The sequence below is a fragment of the Mytilus californianus genome, unplaced genomic scaffold (assembly GCF_021869535.1).
Source record: "Mytilus californianus isolate M0D057914Y unplaced genomic scaffold, xbMytCali1.0.p SCAF_8, whole genome shotgun sequence".
NCBI classification, from domain to species: domain Eukaryota; kingdom Metazoa; phylum Mollusca; class Bivalvia; order Mytilida; family Mytilidae; genus Mytilus; species Mytilus californianus.
Window position 1 is genome coordinate 36,557,180 of NW_026262734.1, and position 18,821 is coordinate 36,576,000.

The following is an 18,821-nucleotide window of genomic DNA, read 5'->3' on the forward strand; positions in this document are numbered from 1 at the left end:
ATTACCCTTCCGGGACACCTGATAAAACGCCCGTTTTTATTAGCTCAACTGACCCAAAGGGTCAAGTGATCTTTTCCCATCACATGGCGTCCGTCGTCCGTCGTCGTCCGTTAACTTTTACAAAAATCTTCTCCTCTGAAACCACTTGGCCAAATTGAACCAAACTTGGCCTTAATCATCTTAGGGTTTCTAGTTTAAAAAAAATGTATCCAAAGACCCCGCCCACCAACCAAGATAGCCACCATGGCTAAAAACCGAACATGGGGGGGGGGGGGGGGGTAAAATGTAGTTTATGGTTTATATTAATGAAACTAAAGCATTTAGAGCAAATATGACAGGGTAAAAATTTTCAGACGAATCAGACTTCCCGTTGTTGGAATGCTGCCCCTGAATTGGTAATTTTAATGATTATTTTTCAGTTTTTGGTTATTATCTTGAATATTATAATAGAAAGATATAAACTGTAGGAGCAAAAATGCTTAGCCAAGTAAGATCTACAAATAAGTCAAAAGACCTAAATTGTCAATTGACCACTTAAGGAGTTATTGCCATTTAAAGTCATTTCTGCAATTAAGTAAATTTTTTTAACCTTTTACAAAAATCTTCCTCCTCTTAATCTACTTGGCCAAATGAATTTTTATCTCGTAATTACGAGATAGTTTACTCGTAATTACGCGATAATTATCTCGTAATTACGCGATAGTTATCTCGTAATTACGAGATAAAAAGACTTCTTATCTCGTAATTACGCGATAGTTTTCTCGTAATTACGCGATAATTATCTCGTATTTACGCGATAGTTATCTCGTAATTACGAGATAAAAAAACTTCTTATCTCGTAATTACGCGATAGTTTTCTCGTAATTACGCGATAATTATCTCGTATTTACGCGATAGTTATCTCGTAATTATGAGATAATTATCTCGTAATTACGAGATAAAAAACTTCTTATCTCGTAATTACGCGATAGTTTTCTCGTAATTACGCGATAATTATCTCGTAATTACGAGATAAGTATATCGTAATTACGAGATAAAACTATGCTTATCTCGTAATTACGAGATAAAAATCTTATCTCGTAATTACGCGATAATTATCTCGTAATTACGCGATAGTTTCTCGTAATTACGAGATATTTATCTCGTAATTACGAGATAAATATTTTTTTTTTGTGACCCTAATAGGCTTTCGTAGATTTTCGTCAAGATTTATAGTAAAAATAAAAACAACACATATAGGAAGGGTAAAGAAAAACCCGGAAAGTTTGTGGTTCAAAAATCATGATGGCATCGTTTTAAAGTATATATACTATATATGATATTGAATCTGAGGCTACTATTGAACATGCGTGTTATAGTACGTAGTCTCATTGTGAACTGACTTATTTAAAGAATTGCTATTTTTTTTTCTGTCAAATGCGACAGTTTTTTCAAAGATGGTCTTGATTTCAAAAGTTGAAATAAAAAGAAAAGTTTGAAATACATTCACGGGAAATTGGTCCTTCCTCTTTCATTATTTTATATGGATTATATATATGTAGTAAGATCAATTATGCATATGGTAAAAGAAAAACCTAAGCCGGATGATGATTTCAAATAATATTTGAGGCCGGTTCCCTCGTGAAAACATTTAGTTTACACTGAATACTTTTTGTAATCAGGAAAAAAAGACCACACAAGTGGACAGAGAGCATGGTTCTTGTTTTCTTGTTGCGTATCAAAATTGGTAATTACCCGTCAGTGCAAGACAATTACCAAAATAAGTTACTTCCTCCAACCATTCAAATTCTTTAACTCATTTTAGATATATCATTCAGTTATTTCTTTGGTTTTGGTAACAAAATTTACTGTAAGATATTCTAATGTTATCATTGTTATGTTAATGAAAATTTAAGCTTATACATTACATTTCTAGATCTGTATATTAACCGGTTCACGGTTTACTATTGTAGTAAAAATCTAAACCATAATTTTTGGTATCCAACAGATGGCTTTGATAATTCGATACACCTATATATATAACCTGTTAGTATAAATGAATTTTAATGTACAGATTCAATGCTAAATGACTCTTACACATGAGGGACAACAGTTGCTGTGATAATACTATATATGACTAAAGCATATAAAAAATATGCAAATTTATACCACATCACCATATTTTTAATGCCAAATGAGACAACTATCCACCAGAAACCAAGGATCGAGGATGTGAACAACTATATATATGCTAGATTTAAATGCTAAAAAAATATGACACGCAACAACCAACCGCAGCCCCTGAATTACAGACTCCTGCCACGGAAAAGATGCACATATGCACATCCTTGAAAGAAGGTTTTAGCATGCTTGTTTATTTGCTGCAACTCATAAAGCATTCTTCTGTAATGAAAAAGGAAAATATGCTAGACATACTTACTCACGGGAACTGTGATGAGATGATTAAAGCTATAAATTGTCTCCTTTACAACATCTTTGTACTTTTCGGCAGCACAGTTTATCGACAGGCTGTATAGGCATTCCTATGTGTATCAATTACACCCTTTAATAACAGACTTGTTCCTGTATTGTTATGAACCACCGTTTATGGCCAAACTTAGTAAAGATTCGTCTAAATTTACATTTAACTGTTAAATTCAAAAACACTTACCGTAACTTAGATGATATGTTTGCTTTAAACATTCAGGAATCAACAATTTTTACTGCGAAAATTTACTCAAAGGAATTCACTTTAAATAAATCTAATACAGACAGCAATAATTGTCCTTTTCCAGATTTGGATATGACAGTTTTGCACGGGAAACTCTTTAAACAATTTTATGACAAAAGAGACCATTTTCGTTCCCAATTGCTCATTTTATCCTTTTTGGACGGTGATGTACGTTTTATTGGCACCTTCGTGCGGTGTACAAATTTTACAACATAATTAAGTCATTGATTTCGTTTTTGAAAAAGTTAAACCTAGATAAACATATGTACAATTATATGAAAACTCGTCATCCCATACATACTGCATGTCGATACAGTTTACTTATATTTTGACATCGCACAAGGTCACATGCGTTTCTCAGACTGTTTATGACGTCTTTACACTACATCCTACATCCGTTGGATGTGCACTGATTGCAACTTTAGTCTGAAAGAACAGTAACTTCGAGTATATTGGTTAGATGTTTTTGTGCTTTGTGCCGATCTATTAAAATAAACCAATTGCATTTGATTTTTACAGTTTGTTCTTATGTTGTACTGTTACACCTCTCGCCCGGGTTGGGGTGGGATTGGGGGGGGAAGGGGGGGGGGGTGAGCGCTCACAAACATGTTTAACCCCACCACATTCTTTATGTACCTGTCCCATTTCATTAGTCTATTGTTCAGCACATGGTTGTCATTGTCTGTCAAATTTATTTTTCGTAAATTGTTTTGTTATAATTTAGGCCGTTACTTTTCTCGTTTGAATTCCCATTTTGCATGTCGTGGCCTTCAAAAGACGACTATACACTATAGGTTTTCTCGTTTTTGAAGGCCGTATAGTGACCTAGATAGTTTCTTATGTCTACTTCATTTAAACTCTGCTGGATAGTTCTCTCACTGGCAATCATACTACATCTCCTTATTTTTATATTGTGAGCGTTCCATCCTCCTTTAATCTGAGAATCCCCCACTATGGTGTTATAGCTCACCAGTAGAAAAACAAACTATAAAATTTAATTTGTTTGCTACGATTTAATTTGAAACATCCTAACGTTTCTTTTTTTTTTTTTTTGCTTGGTTGTTTTAAAGTGATGTTTGGCATCCTATAAGAGAATATCACGACGACGTTTGTTGTCACATAAAAAAATTATTCTTCATATAGTCACATATACATTCGCTAATAAATTTTAAGTTACTGCCGATTGAGAATATGTGTGCAATCATGATATATATGTGTCAACCGGCATGCATGATTCATATGAAATGCACCGCGGATCTATGATGAATCTATATGATCGCTATAATACTCAATGACTTTTTCTCTCATTGAAAAATATAAAAGATGGATGTCATGGTAACATTATGGAAAAAAAGAACTGTTCTAACATTATGAAATTAGCTTCAAAACAAATATCAATTGATTTATATAGATTTATACCAAAATTCAATTATTTTATGTCTTTAAACTCGTTATTTCAACAGCACGATGGTTATAAACAATAGCTATCATCAAGTTCTTACATTCAGATTATTCAGTTTAATACCCTGTTATATAGGTTATCATTTACCAAAACTACAAAGGAATTATCAATTGACACATACAAAATGGTTATTCAGTGTTAAATTTCATAGCTTTATTAGTATTAAAAGAAAATTGGTGGTAGCCATAGCACTGAATCGTTAAGAAATTTCAAGGTTTTATTACACTGTGGAGGATAATTGTTATTGCGAAACATAATACACCTTTTAAATTAACCAAATGATACAAAGTGCAACGTGACTCAGTGACTTCTATATCAATGTCATTACAAACATATTGCAGACGTCCCCATTACCTTTTAATAAAAATGTGATAAAAATTATATATCTAGGCACGATTACATTGCGCAATTTTAAACCTCTAGCATTGCATCATTGTAAACGGCAGCATATCATCACCGATATTTATTTCGAAACAGTCTTCTTCTTCTTTAAGTTTCTAGCGATCCTTCAATTACTGAAGATTATTCGCCGGGCGTCGACTATAAAATTTTATAATTTACATTGTAGCAAGAAAAATAAAAAGAAACAAAATCAAAAAATCAAAATAATGTATGTGCATTTGTAAAATTTCATTTAGATAAAACTATATACATTTGATAACAAAATAGTTAGGGATAGAAAATGGGGATGAGAGCAGATTCTGAGATCATACTCTTGAATCCCTGTACTGTACTGCATGATACTATTTGTTGTGGCAGAAGATTCCAATCTATAACTGTTCGTGGATAAAATGAATATTTATAACTGTCTTTAGATGTTTGTATTTGCCTAAATGAGTGTGGATTGCTATGTCTAGTTCTATTGTCTAGTGGGATCAAAAGGTTATATGTAGGGACTGCAACAATTTCATGTATAATTTTGTAGAAGAAGACAAGTCTGTATCGTAAACGCCTAATTTCAAGTGGGTACCAATTTAAGTCTGTCATCATTTCAGTAACTGAGCTGGTGTTATAGAAGCGGTTGCATGAGAAGCGCGCTGCTCTTCTCTGAACTTTTTCAATTTGTGAAATTTGCTGTTTTTGATGTGGATCCCAAATAGTTGAGCAGTACTCTAGTTTTGGTCGGACAAGAGCTTTAAATGCATGTGCTTTAACTTTAGGTGAGGCTATTTTAAGGTTTCTACGAATAAATCCAAGAGACTGATTTGCTTTTGATGTCATGTTATTGATATGTTTGTCCCATTTTAAATTTGATTGAAGAGTTAGGCCTAAATATTTTGTAGAGTCAACTTTTTCTAGAGAGTGATTGTGTAATTTATAAGTGAAGTCTAAAGGTTTGCGTTTTTGAGTTACACTGAGAATGTTGCACTTATCAGGGTGAAAATGCATGAGCCAGTCCTGCTCCCATCTGCCGGCCGCTTCCAAGTCAGACTGTAATTTATATGTGTCATCTGGTTTTTTAATTTCCCTATAAATAATACTGTCATCTGCGAACAATCTTAATGTACTATGTTCAATATATTCTGCCAAATCATTTATAAATATTCAGAATAAAATTGGACCAAGCACTGTGCCTTGAGGTACCCCAGATGTTACAGGAATTTTATTTGATGTTTCACCTTCAAGGACTACTGTTTGTGTTCTGTTTGTTAAAAAATCTTGAATCCAATGTAATGCATTGCAATTTATACCGTAGAAACCGATTTTATACATGAGATGGTGGTGTGAAACTTTATCAAATGCTTTTGCAAAATCCATTATTATGATGTCTGTTTGAATGTTTTTATTATTTGAATTTGCAAGATCTTGAATAAATGATATTAGCTGAGTTTCACAGGAGCGAGATGATCGAAAACCATGTTGTAAGTCATATAGAATTTTATTTTTTTCCAGATGTTTCATTATATTACTAGCTACAACATGTTCTAATAGTTTGCAGCAGATGCAAGTCAATGATATGGGGCGATAGTTTATAGGGTCGTGTTTGTCGCCTTTTTTGAATGCTGGACATACACTTGCGTGACGCCAGTCATCTGGGATCTTTCCAGATTTCAGTGATGTTTGGAATATGATTGACAAGATGGGAGTGATAGATGTCTTACACTCTTTTAAAATTTTTCCATGGATGAGATCAGGCCCAGCTGCTTTGTTGATATTGATGTTATTTAGAAGTTTTTCTATGCCCTGTTTTTGTATTTTAATATCAGGCATCTGTGGATGTTTACTGACGCCCTTATCTGGTATTGGATCATCTGTTACAGGTGTGAATGCTTTTTTGAACTGCTCATTTAAAATATTAGCTTTTGCTTTTGAATCAGATGTAAGTGAGCCCTCTTTTCGGAGTGGTGGTATGTTAGAGCTTTCAGACTTTTGTGTTTTTATATAACTGAACAGATTTTTGGGGAAGCTCTTTGATATAGTAGTAGGGTTGTCATCAACTGGTATACCACATATCATATTTTCAATATAATTCCAATAAGATGTTCTTTGTTGTTTCTGTATTTCATGTTTTAATTTTTTGAGTTGGTCTTGTTTCCCTTTGCCTTTCAATTTGTACTTTTGATATTTTTTCTTGTACTTTTTTATTTGTCTTCTAAGACTGTCTGTTATCCAAGGTAGAATTTTGCTGTTTCTCATCATTTTCTGTGGTATGTTCTCAGAGATAGTGTTTTGTAATGAGTTTTTAAATATTAACCAAAGTGTATTTGTATCTTCACTATCCTTTTTATGCATGATCTTTTGATATGTTTGATCTATATCCTCTTTTATTTTTTTGCCAGTTTGCATTTTTATATTTATAGATTTTACGTGGCTTGGTTTGGCATCTTTTTAATGATAATAAACATTCTATATATACAATATACAGTGAATTATACACTGCGGGGTCTCTAGCAAAAAGGATCATCCGGATTCAGCGGATCTCCTCAAAAAACTATACGTTGTTGTTCTATTTTTGGTAATCTATATTTTTGGGTTACTGGTAGAACCAAACAAAATCATTTAAACGCTTATCTTTTCTAGATCACTAAAACGCTTTTATTTTTGAAAGTGAAAGTAGAAAGGGTAATCGAAAGTATGGCTGACAACGAACACGAATTTGCGAAGAACCCAGAATTACCATTATCTAAAGAAAAATGCGTATACACAAAGTGTTATTGGTACTTAACAATAATATTTTTATGCGAAGGGAAAAAATGTTTACTTTCCGATCACCTTCCATGTTCTACTTTGTAAAATAACCCTTTTGACTTATATCATGTATATACTGTGAAAATTTGACTGAAAACAAAAAAAAATCTGCATGATAAAATTGCATTTAACCTCATCAAAAGATCATACTTGCTAATCTATTTATTCCTGATAGAAATGATTCAGCGTAGGTGGTATGATAACAGTACATTATACAAAAATACATGCACAAAATTATGGCCTTTCATCTTCACAAGCAATTACTCCATATGTTCTGTCCATCAGCCAAAATAAAGGTCAATTTCATATATGTTTCAGGGTTTAGTGTGAAGTCCAATTTTGCTTAACTGGTATACATTATTGTTTAGGGGCCAGCTGAAGCCCGCCTCCTGGTGCAGGATTTTCTGGCTGTGTTGAAGACCCATTGGTGGCCTTGGGGTATTTTTTGCTCTTTGGTTGTTATGTTGTCTCTTTGACACATTCCCTGTTTCTTTCAAATTTTATCCATTTGTCATGTTTGTATACGATTACACTTTACATGACCACATCCTTGAACATGCTGAAAGGGCTAAATACCTAGGCATGACAATTTAATCAGAAATAAAATGGCACAATCACATAAACAACATATATAATAAGGCTAACAGCTACTAAGCACATTTGGTTTTCTCCGTAGGAATCTTAACCTCAGTGAAGTAACAGGCATATAAATCTTTATTCAAATCATCACTAGAATATGCCTGTTCAGTCAGGGACCCTTATTTTACTGAGGACATGAATAAGTGAGAAAAAGTACAAAGAAGGGCTGCTAGATTTGTCACTAACCGACTTAGAAACATCTCAGGTGTTAGTGACAAAGATAAATCCTCTAAAACGGAGAGAGACCTTGCACACACAAGAACAGATTCATGCCTTGTCATGTGCTATAAAAATTTCATGTCATCTGACATGTCTGATTGCCATCACAAAAACAGAGAGACTAAAACAACCAATCAGACAGTCCCGGAACATGCACACACTCTCATAGATACCAAATTCCATCTTACAGAACACAATTACACAAACAAACAATCTTTTTGTCCCTTGAACTTTTGAAACCTGGAACAGCCTTCCACTGAGCATTGTGATGAGCAACTCTGTAGAGTTGTGGAACAGCCTTCCACTGAGCATTGTGATGAGCAACTCTGTAGAGTTGTGGAACAGCCTTCCACTGAGCATTGTGATGAGCAACTCTGTAGAGTTGTGGAACAGCCTTCCACTGAGCATTGTGATGAGCGACTCTGTAGAGTTGTGGAACAGCCTTCCACTGAGCATTGTGATGAGCGACTCTGTAGAGTTGTGGAACAGCCTTCCACTGAGCATTGTGATGAGCGACTCTGTAGAGTTGTGGAACAGCCTTCCACTGAGCATTGTGATGAGCGACTCTGTAGAGTTGTGGAACAGCCTTCCACTGAGCATTGTGATGTCATGAGCGACTCTGTAGAGTTGTGGAACAGCCTTCCACTGAGTATTGTGATGAGCGACTCTGTAGAGTTGTTTAAAACATCTATCTCATCATTCTCATCTTACATCTATGATCAGTAATTTATCATATGTAAATAGTTTTATCTTTATAATATGAAAAACAAAATAAAAATATGTAAAAATCTTACAATTAGTTTTGTTCATAAATCTCAAATTAATTTTACTGTCAATCATGTCACTACCTTTCCACTAAGCCTGACATAAACTTTAACCTGTTGAAGGGGGTCATAATACAAAGTAGAATTAGAAAAATAATAACTTTATGAATAAAACTCTTTCATATCAAATAATGACTGCACATATAAGATCTAGCCAAAGCCGTCAGTAAAAATGATACCAGTGCATTTATTTTTTCAGTGAAGAAAATGTTTGGAAGGTGTGTGAATATGTGAAAGATCACCATACTGATGTACTAGATAACTGTTACTGTGTATTCATATCAAACAAAGACAAAGCGGTATGTAGTAAAATTAATTTAGTGTCCCAAAAAAATGTTGAATACAAAATTTATTTTTTTATATCTGAATGATACTGGAAAAAGTCTAACAATACAGTTTATTGTTTATTAATAGAATTAAACAGCATGCACCTGTAATGAAAATATATTAGGTAAAAAACATGCTTTTTATCCTAGTTTAACTTTTCACAGAAAAAATAACCATGATTCTCTATTATAAATACAAAATTTAAAGCATAGCAGCTACTAGATATAAGAAGATATAGTAAGATTCTTTATTTCTCAAACACCATATAGTTACAATGGTACAAAGAAATTCATCAAAAGTTATAACATAACATAAACACACATGACAAGATGAGAAGAAAAAATAAAATAAAACAAAATAACACAGTAGTGGCGAAGAGTGGTGATTAACCAGGAAGACTTGCTTGAAAAGTTATAACCCTGATAAGTTTGCACAGCTTTTTTAACTTATTTTTTAATTTTAACTGAAATAGTTTTCCAAACTTTAGTATATTACTTCTGTGCAAGAAAAAAGTATCCAAATATTGTGCTCGAAAGTTTGTCAAAGAACTACACTGCAAAATGTAATGAAATTCATCCCCAATCTCGTTACAATGACATAAATTACAATATCTGTAGTTACGTTCAATTTTATTCCATCTACCAGTTTCGATGGGTAACTTGTGGTTTCCCGTTCTAAATCTACAATACGTTATTCTATCTTTATCACTTAAAATATTCAGATATTCTTCATATTCAAATTTTTGTTTAAACAATTTGTAGGCCAAACCTTTTGATGAACAGTCAATATCTGCTCTTCATTTCTGTTGAAACTGATCAAATAACCTTTGTTTTAAACTAATACCCAACCATTTAGGATTAAAATTTCCTTGTGACAACCATATATTGCTGTATCCACATCTATCTAATGTATCTTTAACGTATTTCAACCAATCTGACCTAAATAACAAATAAGTTATCTGTAGTTGAATAACTTTCTCTGAAACCAGCTTGATTTTGGCATAATAAACAAAAATCATCAGAAAATTTATTCAATCGTGAATTCAAAATAGAAGTGAATAATTTTCCAAAGCAGCTTATAACAGTATGAGTGCCAATGAGACAACTCTCCATCCAAGTCAAAATTTATAAAAGTAAACCATTATAGGTCAAAGTACGGTCTTCAACACAGAGCCTTGGCTCACACCGAACAGCAAGCTATAAAGGGCCCCAAAAATTACTAGTGTAAAACCATTCAAACGGGAAAACCAACGGTCTAATCTATATAAAAAATGAGAAACGAGAAACACTTATGAACCACATCAACAAACGACAACTACTGAACATCAGATTCCTGACTTAGGACAGATGCAAACAATTGCAGTGGGTTTAATCGTTTTACTGCATGAATAAATGAATTATAATTTAAACAGTTAAAAAATGTAATAATGGTACTTATAATGATAAAAAAAAACAATGTTTGTATGTTTTAGAGAGCTTTGTAAACCACTTCTGATGCTAATATGTGTGAAAAATAGATTCCAAATGAAAATATTAGTAATTATAGTGCTACTGTATATATAAGTTATTACTAGTGTTCTTTTATATACTATTTACAGATACCATTATGGCAGCAGAAGTCAAGTCAAAGAGAAGATACTCTTGTGATATGGGTTAGTTGGATATTACTTTGAACCACCTTAAAAAAATGTCTTATCTAGAATTTAAATCTTATTTCATTCCTCTTTGTTGGAGTTTAAACTATACCATTCTTTAATAGGGCCTCATATGCTCGTGAAGTTCTATTTTGACGTTTTTCTGATCTTAATCTTGATCTTTTGTAAAGATCATGTTTAGTCTGTAGCTAGCCCTCAGTAATTGAGTGGTATAAGTAATTCCACTATAGGGATCACAAGCTTGTCAGCACTAATCAGGTTGTGAGTTCGAAACCCACTCATGGCATTTGGTCTGTTTGACTCAGATCTTCATTGACTAGGATTGCAAGTTATCCTGCTGAAAGTCCCGATTCCATCTAAGTACTATGGCTTCCTTCAACAAATAAAAAATCACCACCATGATGTAGCCAAGTGTGGTGAAAGTAGTGTTAGACACCAATAATCTGTTATTATCCAAGTTAAGTCAAAGGGATAGTTTAACAATTTGATAATCATTGTTAATTTTGGATAATAAGCCCCTCCCAAAAATTTCCCATTTTACATAATAAAACCCATAAATTTATCTCATCGTCATAAGAGTCAAATTCACTATAAAATTATCTCAAATTTGCTCAGCTGAATCCTTGTGAAATATATATTGCTGCTAACTAAAACACATACAGTGCAAATAAGATGATTCAGTTAAATATTTCTCTTTCTAGTGAACTTTCTCAGTGGATGCTAGTAATTGTAGGTGATTGTCCTGAAATATCTCTCTGTAAGTTCTATAGCCTGTACTTAATAACAGGATCCTATATATACACAAGATTGTTATCACCCCTTACAACCATCAACTGCCTTGGTGGTCTTGTGGTCAATGGTGGTAGCGTGCTTGCCTGAAGTGGGGGAGGTCATGGGTGCAAACCCAAGCTAGGTCAAACCAAAAACTTTAAAATTGGTATTTACTGCTTTTCCGAAATTAGCAGAGAGAGCAAAGACTGGTCAGCTCTGAGTCAGAATAATTTGTCCAGCTATATAAAGATGACATATCTTCCTGAGGACTGTTTTATTGTGATTATTATTACTAGCACGTTAAAAATCTGGCTCAGCATTTCGGTCTAATACATAGCAGGTTAATATTTCATATCACATAATCATGTTCTTGTCCTGAATATGCATTTAATCTGCCACTGGACGTTAAACAGCCATCATCTATCCATCTTTCAACCACCAGTCACCCTATTTCACAGTGAACACCAACAAGACAGTTGTCTGTTTTAATATTGCACTTATTTTTTATCATAACTTCACTTTAAATATGTTTTTTTTTAGATTGAATACTTTATTAAGAGTTTAAATACTAATGCTGTTATTTTTTTGTAGGATTACCATGTGATATTTATATATAAACAGTCTGAGAAAGAGTCATTAGTATATGACCTTGATACGTCCTTACCATTCCCATGTGACTTCAAAACATACTTTTTAGAGGGAATAAGATCTAATCAAACCTTACAACCACAATTCCATAGGTATGTACAATATAAGACAATGTAAGATATTATTAAAAATTTTGGTAAGAATACTGCATATTGCATATCTATGAGGGTCTGGATGGGGGGTCCTTCATTTCTGTATTCTTTAATTTTTTAGGCCATTTTTCTCATTCTTTATACTTTTTGCCTATTATTCTCTATGCTTTATATTTTAGCACCTCATTATTCTCTATTCTTTATTTTTTTAGCACTTCATTATTCTCTATTCTTTATTTTTTTGTCCATTTTTCTCTATTCTGTAAACACCCATCCACACCCTCATTTATATCTAGTTTTGTGGATGATATGCAAGTTCCATGATTTGTATCTCATAAACTTAATGATAACATCCTCATCATTTGATGTCTTGTGGTTAGTTGTTTTATTAACATTCATACCACATCTCCTTTTATTTATATTCATGTATTTAAAATTTTAAAATTGATTCAAAAATATACAGTAGTTATACTTACAGTCAGGGGTACTACTTGTGCAAGTTATTTTTATTTACTTGAAGAAGTAAATATTAATATACTTATATAAGTAAATTTGTAAGAAGTGTATTTTATTTACTTGTATAGGTAAATTATTTTAATGGCTAAGTTATGTCCCTTAGACATTCAGAATTTTTTACTTATACAAGTAAAAAAGTCATACTATCTTCTTTTCTTGATTTACTCAGGGCTTCTTTGCTCTAATAGAATTTTTATTTGTCTGTCCTTTGCAGATGTCTTTACTAATCATTGAAGTGTAATTTCATGGACAATGAAAATCTCAATTTGTCTGTGATCTTCTAAACACTGCTCATTTACAAGCCTCCAAGGGGCAATTTTTGAAGACCTTGCGCAATTACTTAAGATCTTTGGGCAATTAGTTTCTCTGTTGAATTAATGAGATGAAACATTGAACTCTAATAAAAAATTATGAGCTAACCAGAGAAAAATTGTTTAAGGCATGTTTTTACATCCCAAAACTTGAGAATTTTCGGGATTGTAAAAAAAAATTACTTATACAAGTAAATTTTTAGAGAAAATTAAGGGGAGATTATTCAAACTTTTAAGAAAATATGAATATAACAAACTTACTTATATAAGTATATTTTTATTTACTTCTTCAACTAAATAAAAATAACTTGTACAAGTAGTACCCCTGACTGACTTAGAGCATACTTACTGGAAACAAATTAAGAAAAGTTATGTTCTAAAACATTTTATAACAGCTATAAATGAGGGTCTGGATGGGATTACTCTAAAGACAATAATAGCCCAAGACTACAGAAAAATAGACCAACAAAAATAAAGAATAGAGAATAATGTTGTGTGTTGGTGTTTCAACATAAACAAGGTGCATTGCACTGTCATATCTGACACATAATATTTACCTATTAGGTACCTAATTGTGAAATTACTAAATTTTAAGCATGTGCTGGTCAGATATGCATTTTTTTACCTTGACCTATGATATGTTAGGACAAGTTACTTTATTATCATAAGACATTGAGTCTTGTACAATCATCCTAATGGACAATTTTCATATTACTGACTTTTGAACTATGCAGTATATAATTTTTCGACAGGTTACCTACTCTGTGGTAGGACATCCTGGTACTCAGTCAAGTAAGAGAAACCAAAAGAAGTAAAATCAAACATACAATTGGTGTAATTTGGTGGGAAAGTTTACTGTTTTCCGATGATTTTGTTGTGTATAGAAAAAATAAAACAGTTAATTTCCTCCAAAATTGTACCACTTGAAAGCTTTAAGCTGCTCTTACCTGACCAAGTACAAGTATGTCCTACCACAGAGTAGGTAGCCTGTTTAAAAAATATATAAACTCCGGAGTCAAAAGCCTGTAATAGAAAAATAGTCTATTGTTTTATAAAGTGCATTTATGTTAAGTTTTAAATTAATTTTTTTGGCAAAAAATAATAATCCACATGATTCAGTGGTAAAATCCAAATCACCTGATTCCAAAGCATATTTCCATTATAACATTTGAAGTGTGCAAGAAAAAAATTGATTCACACAGCAAGTGTGCAAGAAAAAAATTGATTCACACAGCAAGTGTGCAAGTTTTTTTCATGCATTAAATGCATTGTGAAATCATCAGGTGTGGATCCTTGAATATTTTATTACTTTTTCTCTATTTATGTGATATTTCTGTCAGAAAGGTTTAACAGAATAAACATCTTTTTTTTACCTTTAGATTTTTCCGAGTAATCTCAGCACCAATATACATGCAGACGTTTGCATCAGACAGGAGTCACATGTTAAATGAGGAAGGAAACTACCTACATCCTCCACCAACATATCAATGTATTAAAACCAAAGGTACAGTGGCTCTTTCCATTACAAATGTACAAGCGTTATGATGAAAGCTAGTTTATTGTAAATTGTAGAAAGGACATGATAAAATAGTTCGTAAATATGGCTTCTGTTGAGCAAAAAACAAAACAAAACAAAAGCTCAACAACCTTTTAATAAAAACTAAAGTAAGAATGAAATTAGATAACCATTCTGAACTCAAACTGTAAATTCAGAAATCATTGCGTGCATCTATATCATAGCTTGAATACACAATCATAATTGTCATATAAAAAAATGCACAGTGTTCAAAAACTCTAGTTTACACAAATCTCACTGTATTTCATGCATTCCAAATTTTTGATGTCACACTCGACCTTAGATGAGCCGAACCTCGGATAAGTCGAATACTTTTGTCTGGTCCCTTCAACTTCGACTTAATAATGTTCCACTGTAATGGTCAGTCCACTTCTTATAGTAGTTATTGCCCTTTAATGCCATTTTAACCCATTTGTGTTTTTCTTCTGCAGAAATTATAGTAGATTGAGAGAAACTGTAAACAGCATAAATGATCAGCAAAATAAGATCTACAAATAAGTCAATATGAATGAAATCTTTGGTCGATTCCTTATAGTTATACCTTTTAAATTATAGAAATTATTAGCTAGACAGTATCTACAAACAAGTCAACATGGCTGAAATCATCAGTTGACCAGTTGAAGGAGCTTTTGCTCTTCTTTGTCCATTTTTTCTGTAAATACTTAATATATGTAAAATCATGAAAATTGGCTTTGATATTCCTCAGAGACCTAGATGATTGCATTTGTGCTCCTTGGAGCCACTAATTAGCTGTAAGAATGTATAACATTAATTAGAAGCTCAAGTTTTAATGTTGTAATATTTTGTATTTTTTGTGTCATTGAAGGTGACGCAATTGGTAAAACAATCTTGTGCGTCCCAAAAGAGGATTATATAAAGTCATTGCAGATTTTAAATAAGTTATATGATTTTGATATTTTTTGTGTTTTTTTCTAATTTCAGAATGTGACAATAATATAAATGATTTTATTAGTATGGACCCAGATGTTGGTGTGGGAATGGTAAAACCTTTGAATGACTTTGTTTCTTTCTTTCATCATTCATAAACTACATTTCTATAAATCTGCCAAAAAATGTTGGACCTTTTATTGAGGAAAACCTTACTCACATTAACTGAAGCAGCTACTATAACTAGATGTCTTTTTTTATATACAAGTTAACATTCTAGGTACTGTAAATTCAGAATATATTGCTTGCATTTATTATTGCGATTTTTTAAAAGTGGACAAAAATGCGAGATTAACTATTGCGATTCCAGGAAAACCTGCATACAGATATATGTATCAGATATCAGAATGCAAGTTCTTATTATTGCAATACTCACTCAATCGCATTATTGCATTAATAAAGACCTCTCAATAATTTCTGAATTAACAGTATACCAAAATTTACAAGACCAACAGACATATTATTGTTTATGAACTGTACAGACCTTCTAAAATTCAAACTGACCACACGCACGATACACGCACGCACGATACACGCACAGTGAATGCACGATACACGCACGGTGAATGCACGATACACGATACACGCACGATGAGCGATGAGCGTTACACGGAGGATTAACGAAAAATGAATGATGAATGATGAACGCGCGATACACGCACGATGCACGATGAATGATGAACACACGATACACGCACGATACACGCACGGTGAATAATTCATTGACGAATGAACGATAAGCGCTTAATACACGGTTCTCAAAGCCATTTTATTTGGAATTGCATTTAAAATTGATGTATGATAATGAAAATCTATAAGGGTATACAAATTTTAGATATCTCGCTTTCTGTGTTGATTGGTGGACAGTTTTACTAAACACTCCATGTATTAAATAAATTAATTGTAGTATAGTATTTCCAATATCAATGAGTGTTGTCAAATTATAAAACTCATCGATTTTATAATTCTACTTAATATAAATAATTTATAAATTGCTACGTTTTAAAGAGTGGCGATTCCAGCCATTTTTAAAAAGAGGGTTCTCAACCCAGGATAAAAGGGGTGGTTTTAACCATATGTCCCCATTCAAATGCATTGACCCCCCCCCCCCCCCCCCCCCTTATTTTTATCTGCCTAAATTTGTAACCTTAACTAATTAATTATCATATGTTTACGTTCCGAAATTAAGGAAATGTTTGTGTGTTTCGAAGTTTAGTATGATGTCCATTATCACTCAACTAAAATTCATTTTTGTTTAGGGACCAGCTGAAAAACGCCTTCGGTGCGGGATTTTCTACCCATTGGTGGCCTTCGACTGTTTTCTGCCTGTACGTCTAAACACTGCTAAGGACTTATAATATGCCACTAAGGACTAGAAAGGACGTGTTACTTGTACTCTGTTTTCATACTATGGTAGAGATAGATAGATTTTTATTACATAAATTCCAATTTTTAAAGAAAAAGAATCACCATTAAATGAGTAGTTGAACAATATTTGGAACGTGCCGGTTTTTCCTTGATATTGCCGAAAATCAGTGATCCGACTGACATGAGCGAACTTACATAAAAACTGATTAAACAATCATAATCTCTTTTTTCTTACTTAAGTTACAATGTTCCTTATACTATCAGAATCGTATGAGTTAATTTAGAGCAAAATATATAATTTGTCAGAAAAATCTGATTCGTACAAATTAATTAGAAATAGCTAAGAAAATGAAATTTACCAAATAATGAGAAAATTTAAACATTTGTAATACCAAATACTTCATAATATACTTCTGAAACGACTTTTCGTCCTGAATATGCATGAAATTTTTGCCACTGGACGTTTAAACAACCACTGAATAATCAATCAATCAAATTTTGCTCTCAGTAAAAATGAATTAAACAATATAAGCCACAATTGTATCCATCACTTGGTGTCTGTTGTTTGTTTATACAGTAAACATACTGAATCTTTTTATATTCCTTATACAATTTCAAGTATGTAATAAAATTCATATATATTTTCAAACATCCTGGCACTTCAAATTTCTAGGAGGTGAGATTCTCGGGGTTTTACCTGAAACTCTTTGGGAAATGCAATTTTTAATTCCAATTCCAATTCCAAACTGTAAAAGATATCCCAAGGTTTTTTAAAATGCATTTCTAATTTGATAAGGAGATTTGAAAAAAAAAACGATCTCAATGGTAGTTGAAATTATTCAGTGCAATCATTTTGTGTCCGCCGTTGTCTTTCATACATATCAATTGGTGTATCCACTGTTTGCTGTTCGTTATCTGTTGTTTATGGCAGTCAGGCCTCGCGATCGGTCTCCAAATTTAAGCCCCCACTTAGGTAAATTAATGATCATTTATAGGGGGGGGGGGCTTTTTTCTCGGGACAAACATTATTTTCCTTCCTTAAGAACAACTTAACAGTTTTCTATATTTTTCATTTAATCATAAACCGATGAATATTAAATGATTTTTAAAAAATTCAAAAAAATATTTTTATTCTAATATATCTAAATATCTGGGTTATTTTCTTTTCCAAATAATTATTTTTTCATTTTTTTAAGGAAAAAGTGTTATCAGTTATGGCCCCCTCATTTTAGACATGACATTTTGCTTGATACTGTATGAAGATTATTCTTTGCAACTTTTATGAAGAAATAACCGACTTTTTTTTAACTAGATAAATATACAACAAAAATACCGTTTTTTCTTCTTGTATCAATTTCTTTTCACAAAAATTAAATATTAACAAAGAATTGTTACACAAATGTAGAGCCCAATTTTATAACGAAGATATTCCTTTTTATAACGAAGATATTCCTAATCTCTTTACCGAAATCCGCATATCTTTATCTCTTGAAACAAAAAAGTTAAGGATGTCTGTTCAAAGGACAAAAATGTCCAAGAAACCGAAATGTTATAAGTAAAATTTTTT

The 18,821-nt window shown here is 32.4% G+C and overlaps 1 protein-coding gene across 1 annotated transcript; it reads left to right on the forward strand.

Moving 5' to 3' along the window:
* The first annotated feature begins 7,220 nt into the window (after nucleotides 1-7,220).
* LOC127711180 (protein N-terminal glutamine amidohydrolase-like) lies at nucleotides 7,221-16,145 on the forward strand. The gene is made up of 6 exons (XM_052217147.1): nucleotides 7,221-7,330; nucleotides 9,243-9,342; nucleotides 10,968-11,021; nucleotides 12,387-12,535; nucleotides 14,742-14,866; nucleotides 15,881-16,145. Exons 1-6 carry the CDS (start codon nucleotides 7,248-7,250, stop codon nucleotides 15,982-15,984), a joined length of 615 nt encoding a protein of 204 aa, XP_052073107.1. The 5' UTR covers nucleotides 7,221-7,247; the 3' UTR covers nucleotides 15,985-16,145.
* The last annotated feature ends 2,676 nt before the right edge of the window (nucleotides 16,146-18,821 follow it).

What these genes read in the sequence shown, in the direction of transcription:
- LOC127711180 (XM_052217147.1), top strand. Translation starts at nt 7,248, where the DNA reads ATGGCTGACAACGAACACGAATTTGCGAAGAACCCAGAATTACCATTA. An exon ending in TATCAAACAAAGACAAAGCG is followed by an intron (nt 9,343 to 10,967) that starts GTATGTAGTAAA and finishes TACTATTTACAG; the next exon opens with ATACCATTATGGCAGCAGAA. An exon ending in TCAATGTATTAAAACCAAAG is followed by an intron (nt 14,867 to 15,880) that starts GTACAGTGGCTC and finishes TTCTAATTTCAG; the next exon opens with AATGTGACAATAATATAAAT.